The following is a 13,433-nucleotide window of genomic DNA, read 5'->3' as shown; positions in this document are numbered from 1 at the left end:
ATCCTTTTAAGCTAAAGTTGAATGATTGTCGGTGGCAGGAAAGTATATTTACTCAAGTCAAAGTAAAGTTTACAGCAGTGTCCTCACCTGAAGGTAAAGATATTTAGATAACCCTAGTTTTTTTTTTTTACTTTATAACTTTTATCCCATGATTTTTGCAGCATATTTTTTTCACCCAGTGTCAATATTCTAATGTAATCCTGGGCGCTACACTCTACACGCTACCCTCTGCCAACCTGGGGAGAGCAATGGACTGACCTCATGCCTCCTTCTATGCATGAGGAGTCCAAGCTGCTTCTTTTCACCTGACAGGGGGGAGTTTCCCCGGCCCGGACGTAGCATGTGGAAGGAACACGTTATTCCAACCAGTTCCTTTCCCCTCCATCAGGCGCCCCGGCTGGCCAGGGGGAGGCAGTATAGAGACCAGTTCCTTTCCCCTCCATCAGGCGCCCCGGCTGGCCAGGGGGAGGCAGTTTAGAGACCAGTTCCTTTCCCCTCCATCAGGCGCCCCGGCTGGCCAGGGGGAGGCAGTATAGAGACCAGTTCCTTTCCCCTCCATCAGGCGCCCCGGCTGGCCAGGGGGAGGCAGTATAGAGACCAGTTCCTTTCCCCTCCATCAGGCGCCCCGGCTGGCCAGGGGGAGGCAGTTTAGAGACCAGTTCCTTTCCCCTCCATCAGGCGCCCCGGCTGGCCAGGGGGAGGCAGTATAGAGACCAGTTCCTTTCCCCTCCATCAGGCGCCCCGGCTGGCCAGGGGGAGGCAGTTTAGAGACCAGTTCCTTTCCCCTCCATCAGGCGCCCCGGCTGGCCAGGGGGAGGCAGTATAGAGACCAGTTCCTTTCCCCTCCATCAGGCGCCCCGGCTGGCCAGGGGGAGGCAGTTTAGAGACCAGTTCCTTTCCCCTCCATCAGGCGCCCCGGCTGGCCAGGGGGAGGCAGTATAGAGACCAGTTCCTTTCCCCTCCATCAGGCGCCCCGGCTGGCCAGGGGGAGGCAGTTTAGAGACCAGTTCCTTTCCCCTCCATCAGGCGCCCCGGCTGGCCAGGGGGAGGCAGTATAGAGACCAGTTCCTTTCCCCTCCATCAGGCGCCCCGGCTGGCCAGGGGGAGGCAGTATAGAGACCAGTTCCTTTCCCCTCCATCAGGCGCCCCGGCTGGCCAGGGGGAGGCAGTATAGAGACCAGTTCCTTTCCCCTCCATCAGGCGCCCCGGCTGGCCAGGGGGAGGCAGTTTAGAGACCAGTTCCTTTCCCCTCCATCAGGCGCCCCGGCTGGCCAGGGGGAGGCAGTTTAGAGACCAGGATTACTGCATGTTTTTTGCGAGGGTACCTACCCTAGGGGAGCATGCCAACCCCACCCAGGGTATGGGGCACTGATGACGCAGAGGAGAGAACATGTGAGGGTACCACTACCTACCCTAGGGGACACAGGGATAGCACTTCCGTAGACTTAGATAGCATTTGATACAGACTTATAGCATGTTATGTAGACAGCACTATAATTGCATTGTATATAGTCATAGCACGCCATAGTACATATGTATAGCATAGTAGTATATATGTATAGCTTCATTATATAGATATTCCACTGTTACTTTCTTAGCTTACGCATGTTTCATGATAAATGTTTTTATGTGATGTATTCCCATGCTTTTGTTCTTGCTTAATGTAAGTCGCTCTGGATTAAGAGTGTCTGCTAAATGCCTAAATTGTAAAGGGAGAGCATGCCAACCCCACCCAGGGTATGGACACTGATGACGCAGAGGAGGGAACATGTGAGGGTACCACTACCTACCCTAGGGGACACAGGGAGAGCATGCCAACCCCACCCAGGGTATGGGCACTGATGACGCAGAGGAGAGACCACGCCCACAGCGTCTCCAGCGGGAATCGAACACAGGACCTTCTAGCTGTGAGGCGACGGCACTACCGACCACCAAGTCACTGCAAGTTGCAATGTTTTATTTATTTATTTATTTTAATCCAATAAGACTGCAAAACAAATGCCAAAATAAGCTGAATTAATAGTGCACTTTATTAAAACGAGAATACATTATCACTATCTGAGTAATCATTTAACTCCAATAATCAGAGTATCATTTAATCAGACTCATACTGACACATGGATATACTGTAAAGTGCAAAATCATTCCAACAAACTGTTGTGACACAGTGATCTTGTAGGTCTATTTCCACAATATTGTTGGGAGGCGCTAGCCCCTCCTATATTCAGCTATTAGTGTACAGTAGACTTTCGTCTTACACAAACATTAAATTCCCATTGATGGAGAATTCATATGCAAATCGGCTATTTTAGTCATACACAAAATAGAGTGGCAGGATGGCAACCGCAAGGTTGCCAGTTCGAACCCTGTGGGCTCCCCCAGAGTTGGTGTGGAAGTGTCCTTGAGCAAGACACTGAACCCCTAATTGCTCCTGGTGTGCAGGTTGTTGGTTTCCTCCGCCACCGGTGTATGAATGTTTCCCTTCATTTTCAAACATAGCAGATCCAGCAGTTCTTAACTCAGTTGTGGGGAGTCTCTTTGGGGGTCTTGTTCTGTCTTAACTCAGTTCTGGGGAGTCTCTTTGGGGGTCTTGTTCTGTCTTAACTCAGTTGTGGGGAGTCTCTTTGGGGGTCTTGTTCTGTCTTAACTCAGTTCTGGGGGGTCTCTTTGGGGGTCTTGTTCTGGGACCCGTCCCCCCGCGGCTCCAGCAGCCCCAGCAGGACCCCCTCGGCCTCCAGCAGGGTGGTGTCCGTGGAGGCCCCCAGGAACCTGGAGGTGAGCTCCAGGTCACTGAGCCTCAGGCGGACCCTGGCTCCTCTCTGGTAGCGCTGAGCCTCCTCGCTGTCGGGACGCTTCACCACGCAGTGGAACTTCCCCCCGAAGTCCACGTACAGGTCGTCCCCCACCACGGTGAAGATACGACCCAGGACCACCTGAAAGAAGACATTTAAACTGGTCAGTTATTAAACTAGTTAACCCAGGACCACCTGGGAGAAGACATTTAAACTGGTTAAACTGACCCAGGACCACCTGGGAGAAGACATTTAAACTGGTTAGTTATTAAACTAGTTAACCCAGGACCACCTGGGAGAAGACATTTAAACTGGTTAAACTGACCCAGGACCACCTGGGAGAAGACATTTAAACTGGTTAGTTATTAAACTAGTTAACCCAGGACCACCTGGGAGAAGACATTTAAACTGGTTAAACTGACCCAGGACCACCTGGGAGAAGACATTTAAACTGGTTAAACTGACCCAGGACCACCTGGGAGAAGACATTTAAACTGGTTAAACTGACCCAGGACCACCTGGAAGAAGACATTTAAACTGGTCAGTTATTAAACTAGTTAACCCAGGACCACCTGGGAGAAGACATTTAAACTGGTTAGTTATTAAACTAGTTAACCCAGGACCACCTGGAAGAAGACATTTAAACTGGTCAGTTATTAAACTAGTTAACCCAGGACCACCTGGAAGAAGACATTTAAACTGGTCAGTTATTAAACTAGTTAACCCAGGACCACCTGGGAGAAGACATTTAAACTGGTCAGTTATTAAACTAGTTAACCCAGGACCACCTGGGAGAAGACATTTAAACTGGTCAGTTATTAAACTAGTTAACCCAGGACCACCTGGAAGAAGACATTTAAACTGGTCAGTTATTAAACTAGTTAACCCAGGACCACCTGGGAGAAGACATTTAAACTGGTCAGTTATTAAACTAGTTAACCCAGGACCACCTGGGAGAAGACATTTAAACTGGTCAGTTATTAAACTAGTTAACCCAGGACCACCTGGAAGAAGACATTTAAACTGGTCAGTTATTAAACTAGTTAACCCAGGACCACCTGGGAGAAGACATTTAAACTGGTCAGTTATTAAACTAGTTAACCCAGGACCACCTGGAAGAAAACATTTAAACTGGTCAGTTATTAAACTAGTTAACCCAGGACCACCTGGGAGAAGACATTTAAACTGGTCAGTTATTAAACTAGTTAACCCAGGACCACCTGGAAGAAGACATTTAAACTGGTCAGTTATTAAACTAGTTAACCCAGGACCACCTGGAAGAAGACATTTAAACTGGTCAGTTATTAGTTAGTTATTAAACTAGTTAACCCTTAATAAACTTAAGCCAGGACCACATGAGTGAAGACATTTATACAATTAAGACCTGAGGACGCATCTGTGTCACCGTAGCTTTTAACGACTTTAAGTTTAACCATTCTTTTATACTTTAGCTGTTGAAGAATAGCAGATATACGAGCTCGTAGATCTGCTATCTTTTGGAAAAATGTGTGCAAATCTTTGAATATATATTCTTCCATAGCGAACGTCTTCTTAACTCAAACGTTTTCTTCTGGGTGGGGGGGGGGGGGGGGGGGGTCCTAGACATAAAAAGTGGTTGATGACCACTGATATAGAAACATAGGTTTTTCAGAAAATGTTTAATGGCCGATTCATACAACTATTTTACCGCTGTTTCGGCGCTGTAGAGCCTAAATGATTTTGGCTCGTCAGAAATTTTCAGTTAGCACCGAAGAGCCGACTTTAGGACGGTACACCGCCCCCCCCCCCCGTCCCCCCCCCGTCCCCCGTCCCCCTGAACCTCAAATGAGCCAAATGACGTCACATTGTAGGCTCTACAGAGCCAAATGACATCACATTGTAGGCTCTACAGAGCCAAATGACGTCACATTGTAGGCTCTACAGAGCCGAACCGACTTTTATTCGGCTCTAAAATAAGAGTATGAATCGGCCCTAAGGATTTAAGAAGACATTGGTAGAATGTGTGGTACCTTGTCCTGTGCTGGACCCATCTGGACCAGAGGAGAGCTGCGGAGCATGGCGGAGAAGGAGACGGGTCTGGAGCTGCTTCTAGCGGTTCTGCTGCCCGTTCTACCGCTCTGGTTCTGAGGGCTCTGCTGCTGATCACCATGATGGAAACATGTTAACACATTTAATCTAATCATGATGGAAACATGTTAACACATTTAATCTAATCATGATGGAAACATGTTAACACATTTAATCTAATCATGATGGAAACATGTTAACACATTTAATCTAATCATGATGGAAACATGTTAACACATTTAATCTAATCATGATGGAAACATGTTAACACATTTAATCTAATCATGATGGAAACATGTCAACACATTTAATCTAATCATGATGGAAACATGTTAACACATTTAATCTAATCATGATGGAAACATGTTAACACATTTAATCTAATCATGATGGAAACATGTTAACACATTTAATCTAATCATGATGGAAACATGTTAACACGTTTAATCTAATCATGATGGAAACATGTTAACACGTTTAATCTAATCATGATGGAAACATGTTAACACATTTAATCTAATCATGATGGAAACATGTTAACACATTTAACCTAATCATGATGGAAACATGTTAACACATTTAATCTAATCATGATGGAAACATGTTAACACATTTAATCTAATCATGATGGAAACATGTTAACACATTTAATCTAATCATGATTGAAACATGTTAACACATTTAATCTAATCATGATGGAAACATGTTAACACATTTAATCTAATCATGATGGAAACATGTTAACACATTTAATCTAATCATGATGGAAACATGTTAATACATTTAATCTAATCATGATGGAAACATGTTAACACATTTAATCTAATCATGATGGAAACATGTTAACACATTTAATCTAATCATGATGGAAACATGTCAACACATTTAATCTAATCATGATGGAAACATGTCAACACATTTAATCTAATCATGATGAAACATGTCAACACATTTAATCTAATCATGATGGAAACATGTTAACACATTTAATCTAATCATGATGGAAACATGTCAACACATTTAATCTAATCATGATGGAAACATGTTAACACATTTAATCTAACCATGATGGAAACATGTTAACACATTTAATCTAATCATGATGGAAACATGTTAACACATTTAATCTAATCATGATGGAAACATGTTAACACATTTAATCTAACCATGATGGAAACATGTTAACACATTTAATCTAATCATGATGGAAACATGTTAACACATTTAATCTAATCATGATGGAAACATGTTAACACATTTAATCTAATCATGATGAAACATGTTAACACATTTAATCTAATCATGATGAAACATGTTAACACATTTAATCTAATCATGATGAAACATGTTAACACATTTAATCTAATCATGATGGAAACATGTTAACACATTTAATCTAATCATGATGGAAACATGTTAACACATTTAATCTAATCATGATGGAAACATGTTAACACATTTAATCTAATCATGATGGAAACATGTTAACACATTTAATCTAATCATGATGGAAACATGTTAACACATTTAATCTAATCATGATGGAAACATGTTAACACATTTAATCTAATCATGATGGAAACATGTTAACACATTTAATCTAATCATGATGGAAACATGTTAATACATTTAATCTAATCATGATGGAAACATGTTAACACATTTAATCTAATCATGATGGAAACATGTTAACACATTTAATCTAATCATGATGGAAACATGTTAACACATTTAATCTAATCATGATGGAAACATGTTAACACATTTAATCTAATCATGATGGAAACATGTTAACACATTTAATCTAATCATGATGGAAACATGTTAACACATTTAATCTAATCATGATGGAAACATGTCAACACATTTAATCTAATCATGATGGAAACATGTTAACACATTTAATCTAATCATGATGAAACATGTTAACACATTTAATCTAATCATGATGGAAACATGTTAACACATTTAATCTAATCATGATGGAAACATGTTAACACATTTAATCTAATCATGATGGAAACATGTTAACACATTTAATCTAATCATGATGGAAACATGTTAACACATTTAATCTAATCATGATGGAAACATGTTAACACATTTAATCTAATCATGATGGAAACATGTTAACACATTTAATCTAATCATGATGAAACATGTTAACACATTTAATCTAATCATGATGGAAACATGTTAACACATTTAATCTAATCATGATGGAAACATGTTAACACATTTAATCTAATCATGATGGAAACATGTTAACACATTTAATCTAATCATGATGGAAACATGTTAACACATTTAATCTAATCATGATGGAAACATGTTAACACATTTAATCTAATCATGATGGAAACATGTTAACACATTTAATCTAATCATGATGGAAACATGTTAACACATTTAATCTAATCATGATGGAAACATGTTAACACATTTAATCTAATCATGATGGAAACATGTTAACACATTTAATCTAATCATGATGGAAACATGTTAACACATTTAATCTAATCATGATGAAACATGTTAACACATTTAATCTAATCATGATGGAAACATGTTAACACATTTAATCTAATCATGATGGAAACATGTCAACACATTTAATCTAATCATGATGGAAACATGTTAACACATTTAATCTAATCATGATGGAAACATGTTAACACATTTAATCTAATCATGATGGAAACATGTTAACACATTTAATCTAATCATGATGGAAACATGTTAACACATTTAATCTAATCATGATGGAAACATGTTAACACATTTAATCTAATCATGATGGAAACATGTTAACACATTTAATCTAATCATGATGGAAACATGTTAACACATTTAATCTAATCATGATGGAAACATGTTAACACATTTAATCTAATCATGATGAAACATGTTAACACATTTAATCTAATCATGATGGAAACATGTTAACACATTTAATCTAATCATGATGGAAACATGTTAACACATTTAATCTAATCATGATGGAAACATGTTAACACATTTAATCTAATCATGATGGAAACATGTTAACACATTTAATCTAATCATGATGGAAACATGTTAACACATTTAATCTAATCATGATGGAAACATGTTAACACATTTAATCTAATCATGATGAAACATGTTAACACATTTAATCTAATCATGATGGAAACATGTTAACACATTTAATCTAATCATGATGGAAACATGTTAACATGTTTAATCTAATCATGATGGAAACATGTTAACACATTTAATCTAATCATGATGGAAACATGTTAACACATTTAATCTAATCATGATGGAAACATGTTAACACATTTAATCTAATCATGATGGAAACATGTTAACACATTTAATCTAATCATGATGGAAACATGTTAACACATTTAATCTAATCATGATGGAAACATGTTAACACATTTAATCTAATCATGATGGAAACATGTTAACACATTTAATCTAATCATGATGGAAACATGTTAACACATTTAATCTAATCATGATGAAACATGTTAACACATTTAATCTAATCATGATGGAAACATGTTAACACATTTAATCTAATCATGATGGAAACATGTTAACACGTTTAATCTAATCATGATGGAAACATGTTAACACATTTAATCTAATCATGATGGAAACATGTTAACACATTTAATCTAATCATGATGGAAACATGTTAACACATTTAATCTAATCATGATGGAAACATGTTAACACATTTAATCTAATCATGATGGAAACATGTTAACACATTTAATCTAATCATGATGGAAACATGTTAACACATTTAATCTAATCATGATGGAAACATGTTAACACATTTAATCTAATCATGATGAAAACATGTTAACACATTTAATCTAATCATGATGGAAACATGTTAACACATTTAATCTAATCATGATGGAAACATGTTAACACATTTAATCTAATCATGATGGAAACATGTTAACACATTTAATCTAATCATGATGGAAACATGTTAACACATTTAATCTAATCATGATGGAAACATGTTAACACATTTAATCTAATCATGATGGAAACATGTTAACACATTTAATCTAATCATGATGGAAACATGTTAACACATTTAATCTAATCATGATGGAAACATGTTAACACATTTAATCTAATCATGATGGAAACATGTTAACACATTTAATCTAATCATGATGGAAACATGTTAACACATTTAATCTAATCATGATGGAAACATGTTAACACATTTAATCTAATCATGATGGAAACATGTTAACACATTTAATCTAATCATGATGGAAACATGTTAACACATTTAATCTAATCATGATGGAAACATGTTAACACATTTAATCTAATCATGATGGAAACATGTTAACACATTTAATCTAATCATGATGGAAACATGTTAACACATTTAATCTAATCATGATGGAAACATGTTAACACATTTAATCTAATCATGATGGAAACATGTTAACACATTTAATCTAATCATGATGGAAACATGTTAACACATTTAATCTAATCATGATGGAAACATGTTAACACATTTAATCTAATCATGATGGAAACATGTTAACACATTTAATCTAATCATGATGGAAACATGTTAACACATTTAATCTAATCATGATGGAAACATGTTAACACATTTAATCTAATCATGATGGAAACATGTTAACACATTTAATCTAATCATGATGGAAACATGTTAACACATTTAATCTAATCATGATGGAAACATGTTAACACATTTAATCTAATCATGATGGAAACATGTTAACACATTTAATCTAATCATGATGAAACATGTTAACACATTTAATCTAATCATGATGGAAACATGTTAACACATTTAATCTAATCATGATGGAAACATGTTAACACATTTAATCTAATCATGATGGAAACATGTTAACACATTTAATCTAATCATGATGGAAACATGTCAACACATTTAATCTAATCATGATGGAAACATGTTAACACATTTAATCTAATCATGATGGAAACATGTTAACACATTTAATCTAATCATGATGGAAACATGTTAACACATTTAATCTAATCATGATGAAACATGTTAACACATTTAATCTAATCATGATGAAACATGTTAACACATTTAATCTAATCATCTAATAGAATCTTACCTGCGCAGGTAAGACACCCAAAGAAGAGGCAGACGCAGTGTGACGCCCCATCACGCACAGCCTTCTATTAAACAAGCGCTCCCCCTCACATCTTGTTTTACGGCACGTTGCAAAAATACAATATGGCGGCTCGGATAGTGAACTCTTGGAATATTTTGGACAGAAAGTAACTCATAACATGTCTACGGGGGATTTTTATGAAAAACAAGCTCGGCAGATTGAAAGAGGATAATTCAAGCTTGGACTACAGCTGCAATGTTGGTGAGTTTAACGTCATTTAAGACCAGCAGATCAGAAACCGAAAATCATGAATAGGAAGTGGATGGAGGGTATTGCAACTCTAGATTCAACAGATTGTAAAAAAATCTAGAGTTGCAAATTGCGGCTATGTTCAGTCTTCAGGTCATTATATTCTACCTGTTCAGGTCATTATATTCTACCTGTTCAGTCTACAGGTCATTATATTCTACCTGTTCAGTCTGCAGGTCATTATATTCTACCTGTTCAGTCTTCAGGTCATTATATTCTACCTGTTCAGTCTTCAGGTCAGAGTGCAGGTCATACGCCTCTGCGAAGCCGCTCCTGGGAGGAGCTGGTGGTGTGATGGTTGTTCCTCCATCTTCTGCCTCCTTCTCCTCCGTCCCTCCTCCGCCCTTAATGGCGTCGCTGCTGAACCTCCTCCTCCTGACACTGTTGTTGTTGTTGTTGTGATGAGTGTAATAAAGGCTTCTCTGGCGGAGCAGCAGCCTCTGTAATGTTGTTGTTGTTGTTGTCATTCTGCTGCACACAGCAGCGCTCTTCTGGCACAAGGAGGCCGCCATCTTGGATCAGTCCCACAATGCAACGCGCTGGTGTTGTAGTCTGTGTAGTGTAGTGTGGTGTGTCTTGTCGCCCTCTGGTGGCTGAGATTAGAAACGATGACCTCTGTCTGTATATTGTTTGTCTAATGTTGTATTAAATGTTGTTGTGTCTACAGATACATTATATACCTATATATGTCTATATAGACCTATATATGTCTATATATACACATATAGGTCTATATATAGACCTATATATGTCTATATATAGACCTATATAGGCCTTAACTATCAGTTCAGTTCTGGGGAGTCTCTTTGGGGGTCTTGTTGTTCTGGGAAAGTCAGATAACAACAGTGACATGAAACAAATGTGAACAAATTGTTACAAGGAATTGTACATGCCTCTGTAGACATTTTTAAAGCACAGCTCAAGACCCACTTCTACAACATTGCTTTTAAGTGATCTTTTATTTTTTGTTATTCACGTCCTCACTGTATTGTATTACTGCTTGTTTTTTAATGTTGTTGCCTTATTTTATCTGTTCTTATCTTTGTACCACTGCCTTCTCCTGATCTGACACTGCGTTATTGTCCTATTGTTTTAACTGCATGCCTGTTTTAACGCCGTTTTGTTTTGCTTTTGTTTTTATTATTTTTTTCTGCTCTGTAAAGCACTTTGAGCTACATTTATGTATGAAAGGTGCTATATAAATAAAGTTTATTATTATTATGTGATGGACTCAATAAAGTAAAACAAAGTATAGTAGAAATAATATATAGGAGAGATAGATAACAGCCAGGCTGATCAATAACAAATAACAGCTATTCTTCTACATTCTGTAATTAATTGTGAAGAGTCATTTTAAATTAAGTAATGGAGATTGTTTAACAATAATTTGACTTTTCAAAGGAAGGTATACAGGTCAATACAAAATCTGCTAAGAGGATGAAAAAAGCTCTAGAGACCATGTTTACATCAGGGTCCTCCATTTTCAATTCATCAAAAACATGTAACAGACATACACAGACACAGATGTATAAAGTATTTAGATATTTAACTTAAATACATACACATACACAGATGTATAAAGTATTTAGATATTTAACTTAAAGACATACACAGACACAGATGTATAAAGTATTTACATATTTAACTTAAAGACATACACAGACACAGATGTATAAAGTATTTACATATTTAACTTAAAGACATACACAGACACAGATGTATAAAGTATTTAGATATTTAACGTGAAACCAAATGGACCCGTACAGGTCCACTTATTTGGTTTCCTATTCTACGCTCTCAAAAGTCACATTTATACTAGAGCTGGGACTCGATTAAAAAAAATAATCTAATTAATCAGAGGCTTTGCGATTAATTAATCTAGATTAATCGCATTTTAATCGCATATCAATATTCAACCCGAGAACAGCGAGAAACCTTTTTTTTTTATGTTTTTTGGTATCCCAGTGAATCAACGAATAGTGACTACAGGATACCACTCATTTTCAACATTTTACTGTCATTAATATACCTGTTGTGGAAATAATAATAAAAAGTCACCCCATTCTGTGTTGCCTAGAACTGGAGGTCTGAATTTCTTTTACAGTAGTAACAGTAACAAGTACATCTCAGTGACATCACAAAGCTGTACTTACTTCATATTGTTACTGTTTTTTGTCAGACCTCCAGTTCTAGGCAACACAAAATGGGGTGACTTTTTATTATTTCCAGTTTTCAGTACTATAGAAAAGCGCCCAGTGAGAAACGTTCCGCGGTGAAAAAAAGGTGCGATTAATTTATCTGTAGTTAATCGCGATTAATTTTTCTGTAGTTAATTAATCTAAATTAATCGCAATTAGTCCCGGCCCTAATTTATACACATACACTGCATTAATACTTAATTCACCAGAAGTCTACACACACAATTAGGGACTGTAGAATAATTGTTATTTTGATTGTAAGATATCTCCTATAAATGAGTTTATTGGTACCACATCAATACAGCATGAAACCAAATGGACCCTTTGGATCTTTAATTCAACAACAACACAATATTCTAAGACTGTCTGAGATCTAAAAATGGCATGAGATGGTGGTCCGTGCTTAAAACATTCTGACCGGGCACCCATTTTGGTGTCAGCATCATGTTACGCTTTAGCTATTGAAAAATAGCAGATCTACAAGCTCGTATCGCGCCACCGAGTGGCGTGATACGAGCTTGTAGGTCTGCTATTTTTGAAAAATCAAAGAACGACTGATTTTTTTTTTAGAATCTGATCTCAGGTCAGAATGGGTTCATCAGGACCAGTGTATGTCCGGCGGAAACGTCGTATGAATCTGATCTCAGGTCAGAATGGGTTAAACCAGTGTTTTCATGTCAAGGACCCCCAAAACTGACACTAAAGTAGCCCGCGGACCCCCATAAGAGAAGGTTTTTACGGCTAGTGATTCTCAACCCGTTTAATTTCAAGGACCCCCAGTTTGACCTGCATTAGTCTACGGACCCCCATTTAATGGCATGTTCTATCTCTGGGACCCCCAATTCATATTGTAAAATATTAATTTAACTCTGAGAGTGTACAGTGTACAAATGGAACGAAATGGAGTCCATTTGCTT

At 37.6% G+C, this 13,433-nt stretch overlaps 2 protein-coding genes across 4 annotated transcripts in view; both read right to left on the bottom strand.

Annotated features, from left to right (window-relative positions):
* Window positions 1-2,084: 2,084 nt before the first annotated feature.
* On the bottom strand, window positions 2,085-10,836 carry LOC310865383 (small ribosomal subunit protein bS1m-like). Of its 3 annotated transcripts, none has more exons than XM_083774476.1 (3): window positions 10,540-10,836; window positions 4,802-4,930; window positions 2,092-2,933 (listed from the first exon to the last, which is right to left on the bottom strand). In XM_083774476.1, exons 1-3 carry the CDS (start codon window positions 10,828-10,830, stop codon window positions 2,649-2,651), a joined length of 705 nt encoding a protein of 234 aa, XP_083630602.1. In that variant the 5' UTR covers window positions 10,831-10,836; the 3' UTR covers window positions 2,092-2,648. The 3 variants fall into 3 exon arrangements, with proteins under 3 accessions (XP_083630604.1, XP_083630602.1, XP_083630603.1); XM_083774477.1 differs by having other exon boundaries at window positions 4,802-4,927; XM_083774478.1 differs by lacking the exon at window positions 4,802-4,930 and having other exon boundaries at window positions 2,085-2,933.
* Window positions 10,837-11,100: 264 nt separating this feature from the next.
* The window catches only part of LOC310865891 (optic atrophy 3 protein homolog), a gene marked incomplete at both ends in the record, with an annotated part of 6,856 nt that continues 4,523 nt past the window's right edge, over window positions 11,101-13,433 (bottom strand). Inside the window, one exon of the mRNA XM_083775096.1 lies at window positions 11,101-11,141. Within this exon, the coding sequence (XP_083631222.1) occupies window positions 11,101-11,141 (41 nt within the window). The remainder of the gene's footprint in view (window positions 11,142-13,433) is intronic.

The sequence above is a fragment of the Protomyctophum parallelum genome (genome assembly GCF_964188405.1).
Source record: "Protomyctophum parallelum genome assembly, chromosome: 10".
In the NCBI taxonomy this organism is placed as follows: Eukaryota; Metazoa; Chordata; class Actinopteri; order Myctophiformes; family Myctophidae; genus Protomyctophum; species Protomyctophum parallelum.
This window is presented reverse-complemented; position numbering and strand designations above follow the sequence as displayed.

What these genes read in the sequence shown, in the direction of transcription:
- LOC310865383 (XM_083774476.1), bottom strand. Translation starts at nt 10,830, where the DNA reads ATGGCGGCCTCCTTGTGCCAGAAGAGCGCTGCTGTGTGCAGCAGAATG. An exon ending in CTGACCTGAAGACTGAACAG is followed by an intron (nt 4,931 to 10,539) that starts GTAGAATATAAT and finishes CATGGTGATCAG; the next exon opens with CAGCAGAGCCCTCAGAACCA. An exon ending in TGGGTCCAGCACAGGACAAG is followed by an intron (nt 2,934 to 4,801) that starts GTACCACACATT and finishes GTCTTCTTTCAG; the next exon opens with GTGGTCCTGGGTCGTATCTT.